This window comes from Podarcis liolepis (assembly GCF_965112155.1).
Source record: "Podarcis liolepis genome assembly, chromosome: 10".
Lineage (NCBI taxonomy): Eukaryota > Metazoa > Chordata > Lepidosauria > Squamata > Lacertidae > Podarcis > Podarcis liolepis.
In genome coordinates this window covers 41,151,096-41,165,739 of record NC_139562.1, presented here as the reverse complement: position 1 = coordinate 41,165,739, position 14,644 = coordinate 41,151,096, and the positions used below count along the sequence as shown (strand labels likewise).

At 37.9% G+C, this 14,644-nt stretch overlaps 1 protein-coding gene across 7 annotated transcripts in view; it reads right to left on the bottom strand.

Annotated features, from left to right (window-relative positions):
• Nucleotides 1–14,644, bottom strand: part of PPP1R12A (protein phosphatase 1 regulatory subunit 12A) — a 90,672-nt gene that overhangs the window by 6,222 nt on the left and 69,806 nt on the right. For 3 of the 7 annotated variants that reach the window (XM_083463086.1, XM_083463088.1, XM_083463089.1), the window contains 10 exons: nucleotides 13,553–13,643; nucleotides 12,577–12,774; nucleotides 11,998–12,148; nucleotides 10,820–10,938; nucleotides 9,536–9,601; nucleotides 6,678–6,830; nucleotides 5,586–5,690; nucleotides 3,022–3,069; nucleotides 2,499–2,529; nucleotides 1,785–1,835 (listed from right to left, as the gene is read on the bottom strand). In XM_083463086.1, coding sequence (XP_083319212.1) covers nucleotides 1,804–1,835; nucleotides 2,499–2,529; nucleotides 3,022–3,069; nucleotides 5,586–5,690; nucleotides 6,678–6,830; nucleotides 9,536–9,601; nucleotides 10,820–10,938; nucleotides 11,998–12,148; nucleotides 12,577–12,774; nucleotides 13,553–13,643 — 994 coding nt within the window. In that variant the 3' untranslated portion in view covers nucleotides 1,785–1,803. Of the gene's footprint in view, nucleotides 1–7; nucleotides 139–1,784; nucleotides 1,836–2,498; nucleotides 2,530–3,021; nucleotides 3,070–5,585; nucleotides 5,691–6,677; nucleotides 6,831–8,153; nucleotides 8,171–9,535; nucleotides 9,602–10,819; nucleotides 10,939–11,997; nucleotides 12,149–12,576; nucleotides 12,775–13,552; nucleotides 13,644–14,644 lie in introns of all 7 variants that reach the window. The other 4 variants (XM_083463085.1, XM_083463087.1, XM_083463084.1 and 1 more) reach the window with 3 other exon arrangements.

Below are 14,644 nucleotides of genomic sequence, written 5' to 3'. Positions count from 1 at the left end.
AAATTACAAGTCCACAGAATGCCGATGCCTGCAGGCACCTGACAGCTTGGTAACCACTCTGGTCAAGGCCCTATTCTCAGTCAGCAGTCGCTCATTTAAATGCCTCAAAGCCTGAACATGCTTTACTTGAAATGTATTCTGCAGGAATCAAAGAAACAGGAGCCAATGAGAGAAATGCAATTGTGGCATATTGAAAAGGTATCACAGGTGAAGACAACTAAAAGAAAAAAGAAAGAGATGTAAAGATAATCCTTTCTTTAGCAGCAGATTGTTCTGTGTGAAACTAAGAAACTTCTTAACTATATATAGGGAATCAGTGACTGTGCAAAGGCTGGTGCCAAATGTGTTGCTCTGCTTTCTTTTAGCCCACATTAGTGGGCTGAGAGTGGGGAGTTGTCGTCTGGGCAGCCCAGGACCTCCATACACACTGCCCAGGCTTGTGCCCTGGAGAAGTCACTTTGGTGCAGCAAAAACAACGCAGGAAGCGCTGTGATTTGACTTCACCCCTGGAGGTGCTGCTGGTAGCCTTTCAAGCATTAAACAATCTGGGCCCAAATCCCTGTGTCCCTATATGACTATAGTGGAACCTCTGTTTCGAGTGTCTCAAAAGCCAAACGTTTCGGTTTTCTAATGCCAAAACCCGGAAGTACTTGCTTCTGTTTTCAAATGTGCCCCGGAAGTCAAACGGCTTCTGCTGCATGTTTTCAAATTTTCTCAATGGATTTTGCCAACCACTCATTGCGCCTCAGTTTTCGAACATTTGGAAGTTGAACGGTCTTCCGGAATGGATTACATTCAAAAACTGAGGTTCCACTGTAGTAAGATCCTCAGACGACTGAGAATTTTTTTTAAAAAAGGCAGGAAACAAGAGGGAGCTCATAGAATCCTTTTTGAAATTATACCTGTATTGGTATCTGGACATCTATATGCTATAATTGCTGATGGGTGCCATTTCAAGGCTGCTGAAATGACGCAGAAACTAAGACAACTGTCTTCTCAGCCTGGTTCTTCCCTGTCCAGGAGTGGGGAGGTAAGGAGAGCCTATCTGCCTTGTTAAACTGAGGCTTCCTTTTTTATTAAGCCAATCAGCGTCTTTCCAATGGGGGGTAGAAAGAAAGTCATATTGTGCCTCAGGAATCAATCATGCCCATCTCTAATTTGCATGTACATATGTGGTGGGTGTGGGTGTGAGTGGGTGTGAGAGAGAGACAGACAGACAGACAGACAGCTTATTTCTTCATTAGGTCCCTGTGAATTAAAGGTTGGATAATAGAGAAAAGAATCAAGTGATAGGTTTAGAAATTTTTGTGACCTTAACTTCACTCTGACTGTAGCCTAAAGTAAATACTACCCTTGATGCGAAGACTGTCTGATAGCAGAGGAACCTGTATTTTCACAAATCACACACACACACACACACACACACACACACGGGAAAAGTATAGCCATATTCAACCAATATAGGCTTTTGTTTTTTAATAGAACCATATGTCTTAATAGTATCTGAACCAACTCAGACAATCTCAGGTAAAAGTCCTCTACTACTGTAAACAAAACTGTATGGCACAATATTCTATCCTTTACAAAAGCTGCATTCTATTAGACAGCTTTGGCATGAGCTGTGATTACATGGCTGACCATGTAGTAAAAAGCCATTGAAAATCAGAAGAATGTTATTCTGTAATTTGATGCACTCCTAATCAATACATAAAAATAAGAATGTGCACACTGTAGCCTATAAACAATGCTACTGCCCTAAATGAAAATAGTTGAAGCACGCTTACTTTGAGTTCCTCTTCCATTTCAGATATCCGCCTTTCTAGAGCTCTTCTTTCCTACAGAAAACCATTTGCATTAATAACACAATTTGGATATATATTTTAAGCATCATCTCTGTAGAGCAATCTCAGATTTTCAAGATTAAACAACCATAAGCACAGTGAGGACAAGAAACTTGCGAGGCCAGTGATGTGTAAAAAAATACTTCAAATTTAAAATCAAGACAACAGAACTAATTTCGGTCAAATTCTACCAGTTAAATACATTCTTTATATAAAATTGATCAGCCAATAGTTTTTGTAACATCCGTTGGGTATTACTCCTTTAACTGTATTTTGTGGTAGTTTAGCATACAAGAAATGCAGAAAAGAGACCAACTGCCTTAAGGAAAAGGAAGCACAAAGCATTACGTTCCACAGACAGGCAAATGTTAGTTTGCATTCTGTACTACACCCAAGTAATACTAATCGTGTGTGTGTGTCCTAGTGCATATTCTGTCATCATTCACTGGACAACAGGTCTTAAAGCTAAAGTATTGCTTTGTGTTAAGACAATGCGGTGAGTCTCATTAAAAAGCAGCTGCTGTATCCAGTATCTGACATTCAAACATTTTCAAAGTGTGAAAGACAAAAGCAAATTGCTACAAAGTATACATTCAACAGTGTTATGCAAAACAAGCAGCATCAGCTGAGGTGTGTAAAACTTTGGTTAGATCATACCGCTGCGAGGATACTGACTCTTGTCGGTCACCTTTCAGATACAAACCATTTGAATTTAGTTTAATCATAGTTAAGTGAGTTCCTAAACATATTTTACCCAGTTTTAGCAATTAATTTCAAGAGCTTAGTACAGTCATAATTCATTTTTGTCAGTCTGTCATTCATTTAACTCTCTGTGATAAGAACCAAGTTTCATTTAAAAAAAAAACTTGTTTACTTAGCAGTGCTCAGTTAAGTAACAGTGAGTTAACCGATTTAAGCCATTTCCACCAATCGTATGTTTTTTAAAAGTTGCCAGACCAAATCCAGCGCGGAATTTTAAATTTAACTATTTGATTATTATTGCTCTTATATCAATACATAAAGTGCATCCCTTGTGCACACACAGACTGTCCAGAAATCTAATTGCCTAACTAAATTGTTGCAGTTTGTTCTTTTTCGCATACTGCTTCCCAATTCAAATTATTATTTTATAAGAATATTATATAAACCTAGAGGACCAAAAGCCCAGGAAAAAACTTACCCTTTTTTCCATTTCTAGCAGAGACCTATCAGCAAATCTTTCCTGCCTCTGAAATAGATAAGTGATCACACGCAATGTCACTCACAAGAAAAATAAAGGAGATAAATGGACGTGGGGAAAATGCAATTTAGAAAAGCACTGTTGCATTACCAGTGGTGGGTAGAATCCAGACTAAATTAGACAGTGAAAACGATAGAACCAACTCATTTCTAAGGGAATTAATGTCCGCTGTGTCTGAATCCAACCCAATATTTATTCATTTTTTTCTGTAACGTGAACTTCAAAGAGTGTTTCCTGCTTGGCAGGGGGTTGGACTCGATGGGCCTTGTGGTCTATTCCAACTCTATGATTCTATGATTCTATGAGTGCCTGAAATTAATGGGCACTCTCAGATTCATAGGTTTGCTGAATATAATCTCAACAGGAAACCATAAATACTTTTTGGGGGGGAAATAGAAGATACAGAAAACTATGAGGTAGACGCCAGAAACATAGTTAATGGTATTCAACATCACAAGCCATCCTTTAATAAATGGCTACTGATGATCTATACACAAATTTAATATAGATTTCTTGCAATGGAGATCAATGAAGACAGATACAGGGCCAGAGTTACATTTACTAATAATTTCAAATAACACTATAACACAGAATATGGCCCATCTAGCTAATCAGATCAGGTCAGATCTCCAATGTCAGAGTGAACATGAACGAATACACTAAAGGGTCTTTATAAGGATATGTGCACATTCAAGCCTCTCTCTGCCTGTTTTAGTAGTCATTAATCAGGTGGCTGGAATAATCACTTAACATTTCCCATCCTGGTTCTAAACTTGTTCTCAGGAAGTTTCTGCCATCATTTATCAATTTCAGTTAATAGAAGTTGCTGCTCAAGGACAAACACACTGCTCCTTTTGAAGGTACAGTGGTGCCCCGCAAGACGAATGCCTCACAAGATGGAAAACCCGCTAGACGAAAGGGTTTTCCATTTCTGAGCTGCTTCACAAGACGAATTTCCCTATGGGCTTGCTTCGCAAGACGAAAACATCTTGCGAGTGTTCCGATTTTCCCCCGCTCCCCCCCTTTTTCTAAGCCGCTAAGCCGCTAATAGCCTTTTAGCCGCTAAGCCGCTAAGCCTTTAATAGCCGTTAATCTGCTAAACCACTAATAGCGCTAATCCGCTAAGCCGCTAATAGGGTTGCTTCGCAAGACGAAAAAACCGCTAGACGAAGAGACTCGCGGAACGGATTATTTAAAATCAGTCTCTATCAGCAGCAACTTCCTTACTCTCCATGAACTCACCACCTTACTTTTTATCCATATAAGTTAATGATTATTGTTCACTTCTATGCAGCAGTAATACTAGGGATAAAACTTGACACCTAACATTAGCTGTCCATTGAGAAGGGCCAGATGGTTTGCAGGGGGAAGACTTCCAACTCAACTCCACAACATCAAGGACACTGTCTTCCCACATAAATTTTGAAGTCGTTTATGCAGCAATTAAAGCAGAAATGTTCATGGGTTAAAGACTAGGCCTTGTTTGGACATAATGATTAACTATGGTATAGTGTTGAATGAGCCTGCTATGCCTCCACCTCCAGTTTTCACTTCCAGTTTTCACTAACCACAGTTTATCATCAATATCAAGGACACTGTCTTCCCATCATAATCACATAAATTTTGAAGTCATTTATGCAGCAATTAAAGCAGAAATGTTCAAGGGTTAAAGACTAGGCCGCTCACCTCCTCCTCCATCAATATAAAGTAACAATTTACAACTTAGCCCTATGCAAGTTGTGTATGAAATACCATTCTGGACACTTAAACCTTTAAAATGTATAAAAATTTTGCACTTCACATTTCATTTTTCTAGTTTGCCACCTCACTGCATGTTATTGCCTGAACTCCACCTAAGAGACTCAGATTCCATATACTTCCAAGAGCGCTGGTAAAGCCCAATAGAAACCTTCTAATATGAGAAACCTTCATTATTGATTTATATTTCTAATAGAACTTTTGTGCCAGGTTCATAACAAACAGAATTAAAGCATGACGTTTAAAAGGAACTATGAAAAAAGTGTGTTTCCATCTCTTTGGAAAATGCAAAGCTGATCCTTGGTGACACACATTTTACTGAACCTACCCATGCTTTTTCCGTGGTGGCGCCTCATTTATGGAACTCCCTCCCTAGACATTTGACTATTGGCCAGCCTTCAAAATTTCTTTAGAGACCCATCTGTTTTGTTTCACTTTTAACAATGATGATTTTATTAAGGAGGCTGCTAGATTTCAGAGTATAGAGTTAAGACTACTTGTTACTAGATTTCCTGATAAAATATTTTTTCAGGCCAGCAAAAATTTGAAGGGTTCTCTAATTTGAACTTACTGCTCTGCCTGTTATTTTGGCATTTTATTGTTTGTAATCTGTTTTAAACTGTATTAGAGAAATTTGTGATTTTATTTGGTATACGTTTGTAAGCTGCCTAGAGAGGATATCATATAAGGCAGCCTGAAGATCCTTTGAAGAAATAAAATTAAAATGAGAGTTTAGAAATACAAACCTGAGTTGCCTTTTCCAACTGTAGTTTGAGATCCGTCAGTTCCATGTTGGTATCATGCAATTGTGCTTTCAATTTTTCATTTTCAGCTACAATCTGTTCATAAAGCTAAGAAATATGCGATACTTTTATAAATCATGCACTCCTTCAAACTTCTATCATAACTGCATTTATAAATTGATAATTGTAGAGACATAAAATTTAACTCCTAGGATTAGAAGGGCAGTAGGCAAGGAGCAACTGTTTAGATTTCTGGGTTCTGTGTATGGCTGGGCAATATATGGTTTTCAACATTGTGATATATCACCAGCTAAACATTGAGATATTCCAATATATCACAATGTCTGAAATAAGGATTTAGCCTAACTTCTATCCTCTATGCTCTGGAAATCTCTAGGTTCGATTACTGCAATGTTTTATACGCAATGCTGCTTCTGAAGATAGTTCAAGAACTTCAGCAGCCAGGTTGCTCACCAGCGCAAGACAGCTTGAGTATATTACACTGATCCTGCACTGATTGCCAATTAGTTTTCAGAGCCAATTCAAAGTGCTGGTTTTGACTTATAAAGCCTTGAGTGGTTCAGGACCACAATATCTCAAAGACCACCTCTCCCCATTGGAAGCAAGCTGGACCTTGAAATGATCAACTTTCTCCATACACCACAGTCACCTCTCTCCATTCAGGCAAGCAAGAGACATTATACTGGTTCAAGTACACATTCCAGTTAGGCAAAAGCACTAGAGAAGGGTGAAGGGCTGGTGAGGGGAGCATCCTGGGAAAGGGGAGGGTCCAGTGGGTGACATAGGGTGGCCTTGTGGCTCACATTCAGCCCTGGGCCTGAGGTTCCCCATCCCTGTTCTAAATGAGAAAGGAGGTGGGGTAAAGTGGCCATGCTTTACAAATAGCACCTTAACAATGGCCTCAATCAAAATTTACCTCAAAACCAATACCATACAGCTTGAAATTGCATCTCATAGTCCCCAGAGTGTATGTATGCATATGATGTCAAACTGAATTAAGAGAACCATACAGAATGACTTCACAAACTTGTAATAAAGTCATCTTGTTAACACACAACTCATGGGGTCAGATACCTTTTTAAAATCTGTTGTATCTTCTTTTTCTAGCTTGCTGGAATATGATTTGCGATCTTCCAAGTAACTGTATCCAGTCCGTCCTAGTACTGAATCGTAACGATCTCCTGATGATCCTGTGTCATATCTTCCAAAATAGAATAGAAGTTCAGTCTCTCACAGCTCTATTCAGAATTACAACAAACTATGGTCTGAGCTATCTCTAATTTAGAAACTAGGTCACAGTGGCTTCATTTGCACATCAGAACTGTCTGCAGTTAATTGTTTAGCATGCTCACGCAGGTGGCTCCTCCCCTAGCGCGAGAGACAAATCACAATCCCTGGTGTACTGTAATGTCTGAGCTTGGGATTATGATTTGTTTCACTCCAAACAAATCAGAATGTGAAGCCAATATTTGTTCTTAGCTTACCAAGGTGGGGATTGGGGCAACGAAACAAGCCTGAACCCTCATTCAGATATAATGCTACATCAAAGATCATGGTTTGCTGTTCCTGCTGGCACTATGGAAGGAGCAAAGCCGCAGTGATTTCCATGTTCATGGGAAACTAATAATGATGGTTTACTGTGACATGCAAAACTGGGCCCTACATGCAAAACACAATTTATGCTATTTTTGCTTAGTTGTCTCCTCAAAGGGTTCCAAGATTCAATTTATAAACCACTTCACCTTGTTGTACCTCCAGCAACACAACCACAGATATGCGGCCTTGTTGCCATCAATCAGTAACACTAAAAAGGGCAGCACAACTGAGAACATTCTTCTTTTTATTGGCCTCAGAGGGTGGAATGCCAACTATGACTTGTCAATTGGGACATTTCATTAACCTCATGGTTTCAACATTCTCAAACCATGATTTGTCAAATTTAAACATTGTGACGAACAATAGTTAAGCTCTGAAAATGATGATTTGACATGACATCTGAATTAAGTCACTGACATATTAATATTATAACTCAACTAAAGATACAGTGTGAATTCAAATAATGTATATGCAATCTTCCACTTCTCTCCATTTTATACAAAAGCAAACGTGAACTAGGGTATGATATTATCAGGGAACATCCTCCACTTGGGGACTTCCCAAAAGCTGAATCTTTCGGATAAATGGTTAAAATCCCCTCGAATTAGGTGTGGCAAAGCATACAACCTTCATCATGTTTGTAACCAATGAATCATATTGCTTGACTCTACTGGAACATTTTATAATCCTCAAGATGTCATGGTGCTGCCATGCTGACGGTCAACATGCTAGCATAATAGCAACTCTGTGGACATGTTGAAACTGGATGTAATCTTCTACAGTTTTGGTATTTATGGAGAACTGAGCTGTGGGCAGCTTCTTGCATCGCATCATTTGCAAAGTGCCTTTTTCCATAAAAGCATGCTTAACCTCTCATTTCATTAGCAACCTTAAACAATTAAGAATGTTATACTTCACATCATAAGGAGAGCTAAACGTGAAGATTACACGTACCTTGAAATGCTTTCACCCTGAAGGAGGAAGAGGAAACAAATATTTTAAAAGACTGCACACCTATGTTTAACAAGCAAATTATTCACAGCTTACTAGACAATTAATGAGAATTTAAAGTAAGCTCAGCAATTAAAATAAAATGGACCATAAAATATACTGTATGGCAGAGGTGTGGAACCACCAGCCTTCAGGTCCATTCAGGTCAGCTAGGGGTTCTAATTCGCCCCGGGAGGCCATTTCCCCCAAACCACACTCACCTGCCCCATCCCTGATGTCATATGTGACATCAGGTATATGGCAGGTAAAGGCGTGTCTGCTGTTACTTTGAAGTCCATTTCCAAGCCGTGTGTATTGAAACTTATCTGCAAAACAGTCTTCAAAGGAAAGTTCTTTTCAAGTTGTCACTCAATGTCATAACAACATCAGGTGATGTAGTACCACCCATGTGTAAGAACTGACACTTGGGATTGAGGGGAAGGAAGGATCTGGCCCACTGGTGGTATGCAGTTATCTACCCCTGCTGCATGGAATCATAGGCTAGAATCCAAATAGCTAACTTAAATACACCAAGGGATTGGGCGTGCCCAAAGGCATTTTGGACTTCTTTCTTTGAATAACAGACCTTCCAAGCCGAAGAGCATTTCAAAGACTTCTATGATTTCAAAAGTAATTTGCAATGCAGCTTAGGGAACTGCTGTTTGAGTGATACAAGCCGACAGTCTCCATGGCCACATGAAAGTAACTGCATGTTTGGATCCTAGCAACAATTTGCAGAATCTTCACAAGAACACCAATATTAGAAATATAGACCCCATGTTATGACAAAGTTCTAAAGAGTTAATGATTCTGCCTTCCTGTTCTTTTAGTATTCTATGTATTCCAACTGCTCTCTCATTTTTCAGTGTGGACAGTCCACTATGTGATGATTTTAAATAAACTTTACACCATTCTTTTGTTTGAATGTATTTTGTAGGGTCCACTTAGAGCTTATTCAAGTGACACGTTCACATGAAACAGATAATGTTGGCATTATCACAGCAAAATGTATGCAATCTCAGTTAATGCACTATTACTGAATTTAAACAGGATGCAATACCTGTGGGAGTGCAGCTTTTGTAAAATATGGCACTCAAATGAGAATCAAAATGAAAGACAACAGGGGAAAAGATAGATGGAACAGCACTGCAATATGGAAACAACTTTGTGCGCTATGAAAGATAATCAACAGGTTACGCTTCTATGAAGGTCAAATAAAATTATCACATGATCTCTGAACTTAATGTTTTAACCCCAGAAGATACAATTTTCTTCACAGAACCTTGAATAAAATTGCAGCATAAGATTATGTCTTTTATGCAAGGAAAACAAAACAGAACAATTACCTGTGTTTCTTTTTTATTTGTTCCCTCTTCTGAATCAGATGGGTGTTCTTGTTCATTTTCATCACTCTGAGGGAGGAAACCCATTTAAAATTAGCATATATTTACATTCTGCCTCGGGACAGAACAACTTAGAAGGAGGGCTTCCTCCACTTTCAGCCTTCAAACTGCTTCAAACAAGCAGATATAGTTTGTCAGTAACAAAATTCTATCCTAGTTGCTCACCACCATTCACACATTTATACTGGAATATAATCTATGTTTGTACTCTTCTAAAACAAAATTTCAACTATTTTTGTCCAAGTCTTCAATTCTGGGACAACTTACTGAAATCAACTTAATTTTTTTAATAAAACAATAGACACTCTTTCCCTATAAATAGCAGATACACAGAATCTGTATTTTCAGATTTTATTGGGGCTATTGAGTTGCTGTTTTTATTTTTATTAGGTATTTTGTGGTTCTATATCTTGATTTTATTTTGTGAACTGCACTGAGACCACTGGGTATAGGCGGTATATAAATAACAACAACAACAACAATATACAAACAGCAATTTATGGGTGGCAAGTCCATATTAATGTTTAAGCAGCTAACTTACATACAAGAACTTTTACTTAACTACTTTACAGCATCTCATTGCAGCATCTCATTCATCTCACTGTTTCTGATTTAAAGTCACACACATAATCATCCAAGCCCTAATTAACATAAATTCCTGCTTATCCAATGTATTATGAATTATGTATGCGTTACAATTAATGTCACACATTTTCCATATTATAGTCAATGCTTGCATTGAGTAGACCCACTGAAATTTATAGCGATGACTACCTTGGGTTCATTACTTTCAATGTGTCTATCTTAAGTAGAACTTAGTTGGGTACTGATTTTACTTTAAGGTAATGACTAGTAACTGAATTCATTAATTGTCCAAAATAGCTGTGGTATCAGTGATGAAGAAGTCTGTTGTCTCACTAATAAAAAAAATAATGTATATATTGTGGATGGGTTGGTGATTCATGAAACAGTTTGAATGTCTAGATCTGACAACTGGGTATAACCACCACACTTCTAAAATGAGATTGATAGCTGTGTTAAGCGTCAGATCAATAGCTTTAAAATACATGAATCTCACCTATGTCTGAAACATAAATCTGCAATATGAAAACAAAAACCCAATTTCCACAGCTTGTTTTATCAACTGTGTTGCCTCAATTCATTGAATTCTCCCTGAACTGTTTCTAAATACAGATCCATATGCAATTTAAATGGGTTTTTACTTACATCCTGAGTCCAAAAAGAAACTCCTGTAGATCTTCGTTTTTCTCTTGGCCGTCGCCTTTCCCTTATTGATTTTGTCTGTGATTTATCTTCTTCTTTTTCTTCTTCTTTCTTCCCTGTTTCTATTTAAATAGCAATGCATTGAGATTTTAATGAAGTCCAGTAAATATACTAATTTGCAACACATTACATTTCTGTTGTCATTCCTGAAGCAAGACATTCAGGATTCAAGTTTATGAAAATCCTAAAATGCTTTTGAGAATATGGTAAATGTAGATCACTTTTAACATGCCATTATTCTCTTTATACATTGTTCCATCATTTCTAACTATAATATTTCATTGTAGTATTATATGGATTTAACCTTAAGAATCAAAGCCTAACACATATGCATACATTATGACATCTACAAACACATAATCATCAAAGCAACCAGAGCACACTTATTCAGGTAAGTATTTGTTTAGCCAGAAGCATCAAGAATTCAGCGTGCAACAGACTCTTTCAGAGAGATTTGTGTTCAAATTAGCTAGATTTGCTTTTCTTTGTATGGTAATGCATTTAATGAAATCCAGCAATTTTCAGACCATGGTAAGGTGCCACTTCTGTAAACTAAGATTTAAAGTAACATGTCAGAAAGATCAAAGTTTAACCTTTCAAACTGATTGTTCAGCTCCAAAATGCTTTTATTAACTTGTACAAGAATTATTAAGCAGGGCTGCACAAGCATATAACATTCCTTTGCTATCATGCACTTTATCCATGTGTTTACCCTTGAATTAACATAAGAAATCACAAACATCCAGGAACTTGTTAATTCACTGCTCCAGTCTTCAGGGCTGAAAAATGAATCTATATTAAGGCAACACAATACTCAGCCTCACTCTAAACTTTTTCTTTTTTTAAAAAAGTTATTCCTATAGCAATTCAAAATTAAAATTTAGAGCCCATGGAATTATGGGAACTGATGAGCAAGTTTAGATTTGATCTACAGAAAGCAATTTAAAAGTATAATTACTGAGGAATTGCTGAAATACTGATTTTAGGTGGCGATTCTGCAGGAGGATTCCCAACTGTTTTACCAATTACTTATCTAAGGTATACCAAACTTTCTTGAAGGGGGCAGTGGTTCATTTGATAACACCAACACAGAAAAAGAAAAAAAATAAGAGAAGCCTTACCTCTCTCATTTTCCTTTGCTCCACTTCTGGAGTAAGCAGAAGTTATACCTATAAGGCTGTTTGGTCTGTTTAGTTGGCTTGAAGAACTAGATGTGGCAACTGAAGAAGTTGATGAAGTAGTTGAAGGTGTAGTTCTATAGCGATGATATGGCTAGTCAACAGGGAGAAGTCCATATCAGTTTTGAAATATTAGGAAGCATAAAAATGCAGATTAAATCATTTTCATCAAGTAAGCTACCTCCTACAATTTCAGAATGGCCGCCTACCCTGCTCCGCATGAGTGGCAGTTGCAGCCCCTTGCAAGCTGCCCTTCATTCCCAGGGCAGTTAGGAGTCACATCCCCAACAGCCAGCCATTGTAATTTCCTCGACCAGCTGCATTGAAGCGTGTGGTAGCTCACCAAGACTAAAGTTTAAATTGCCCAATTATGGGCAGCCAATGGGGCAGAGCCTGGTCGGTGGACCTGAGTGCAGAAGTTCCCACTCTAATGCATTAACTGGGGATAAAATCCAACTGTGCCTAGCATTCGAAGCACAGTTGGCCGATTCATGCCTGTGCAATAAGAGAAACATGAAATACCTCCTCTATGGTCCGTGTGTATCTTTGTCTATAATCATCATCTTTAGATTCAGATTCTTTCTTTTCTTCCTGTTTTTCTTTGTCCTGTTTTTCTTTCTCCTCCTTTTCTTTTTCTTCATTTTCTTGCTCTCTGGTTCGTGTACCACGACTTCTGCCAATAGTTTTTTCGGCTTCTTGAAGATCAGTCAGCGTTACCCCCTTTAGAAGAATTGCACCCCAAAAAAGGATAACATGTCAAGTCTCCAGTATCTAATTTGACTTCTGCTGACATTCCAACAATAACATATTAAAGGTAAATGGTATTTTGTAAAAAAAAACAAAAAACAAAACAAAACTGAGGCTACACCCATTTCCTAATCTCATAGTTCATTCTTTCTTGTTTGTTTCATCCTCATTTTTCATAGCATCTAAAAGCTTTCCCCTTGTATTTTTAATGCTGTTTCAAAATAACTGGAAGGGATGGTATTTTATGTGATAAAAATAAATGGATGCTTTAAAAAAACTTTTCCCCTGATTGCATGCTTTGGGGAAAATATATTTTCCTAGCCCAGAATTAATTGTGTGCATGTGGATATGTAGATTAAAGTCAGAATGCAAATACTTAACTTGCTTTTCTGAAGAGGAGATGTATCTCTCTGTTGCACTAAAAAATAAATAAATGATAATACTTTCCTCTGGGAAAGTTGTGTGAGGGTCCTGGAACACGCCTAGAGCCCAGTAGGGCAGAGGGAAAGGCCTGTTCCAGAAGGGCATGCAGGGATGGGGAGTTCTGGGGGTTTCTGGCTTCACATGATTTTGGGTTTACACATGAAACCCTGGAGCCAAACCCTCGCATAAAGCTGCGAGTTGCCTGTATATTATTACATACTTCCATTTTCATATTTTCATTCTCTCTCTTCCTCTATGAACAGAAACCAATTCATAGGTATTGTACCGTCAGTGTATCCCCTAAATATAACATATATGATCACTGTACCTGAGTGGATCTTCTGGACTGCCTTGCTTGCCTTGATCTAGCTTTTCTTTGGGATTCAGATTCTTCATCCCGAACTGGAGTGAGGTATGACCTGGAGTTAAAAGATTTGCTAGCTAGTAATCAATGTATAAAGTAATTGCATTTTTTGAAAATAATTTGATAGAAAAAGGAGCAACCGAAGCCTCTTGGCTAAGTCACAACTAAATCAGGAAACTGAAGGTTTCAAACAATAACAAGGTTCTTTTGTGGCAACAAGATCACTGCTTGCGTTTTGGTGTAATTCTGCACTGAGCACATACAAGCTCTTCATATTCTGATAATACAATTACATTACAATATCATGTCAGCACTTTAACCTGAGGATCAGAAACAGAAATACCCAGGATCAAACTGAGCCTTCTGAGAGGTATTACCTGCCACTTTCTAATACAGATGCAACAGTGCTTTTAATGAGTTCATGGTAACTGGCTATGGGATGTAGGTGTGGGAGTCTTTATTATTCCCTCCAAATGGTACTCCAAGTGAACTAGTTGCTGATGAACTATACTGGCAAATGTTTTTATTTACAACCAACTTGAAGTGTTGCTGCTTTACAAAACTGGTTTTAAAAACATCATTTCATACTATTAGATCTCTCAACACTCAATCAAGCAAGGATTCTACAGCAATGGTCTAGTTTAGATGCAATGGGATATCATGATTCCCAATTACAAGAATGTGTTGCAACAAGCTTGCTCCTCATCTCTCCTTTAACTGTAAGAAACAACTGGATACTCCCTTCGGGTTTTTGAATAAACCATAGCTATGTTCAAACTCAGGAAACTGGTTCATTCTACATGTACTTACTTAACAAACCAGAACCCAATTGTGATTGTAGGTCAGGACTTGTTGAATCCAACCTGCTGGAACAGACTACCCTTTCCTGACTTTAAATTTAATGGGGGAAAGCCTGCCAGGGCACTAAGCTAAATAGTAAAAAGAGACCTCATTATTTATAAAGTAAACATTTCTCGAATTACCCCAAATACCACCTTCAAATTAATGTCTAACATAAGGAGAACACATCTTGATAGACATTAACAAAGTATTCAG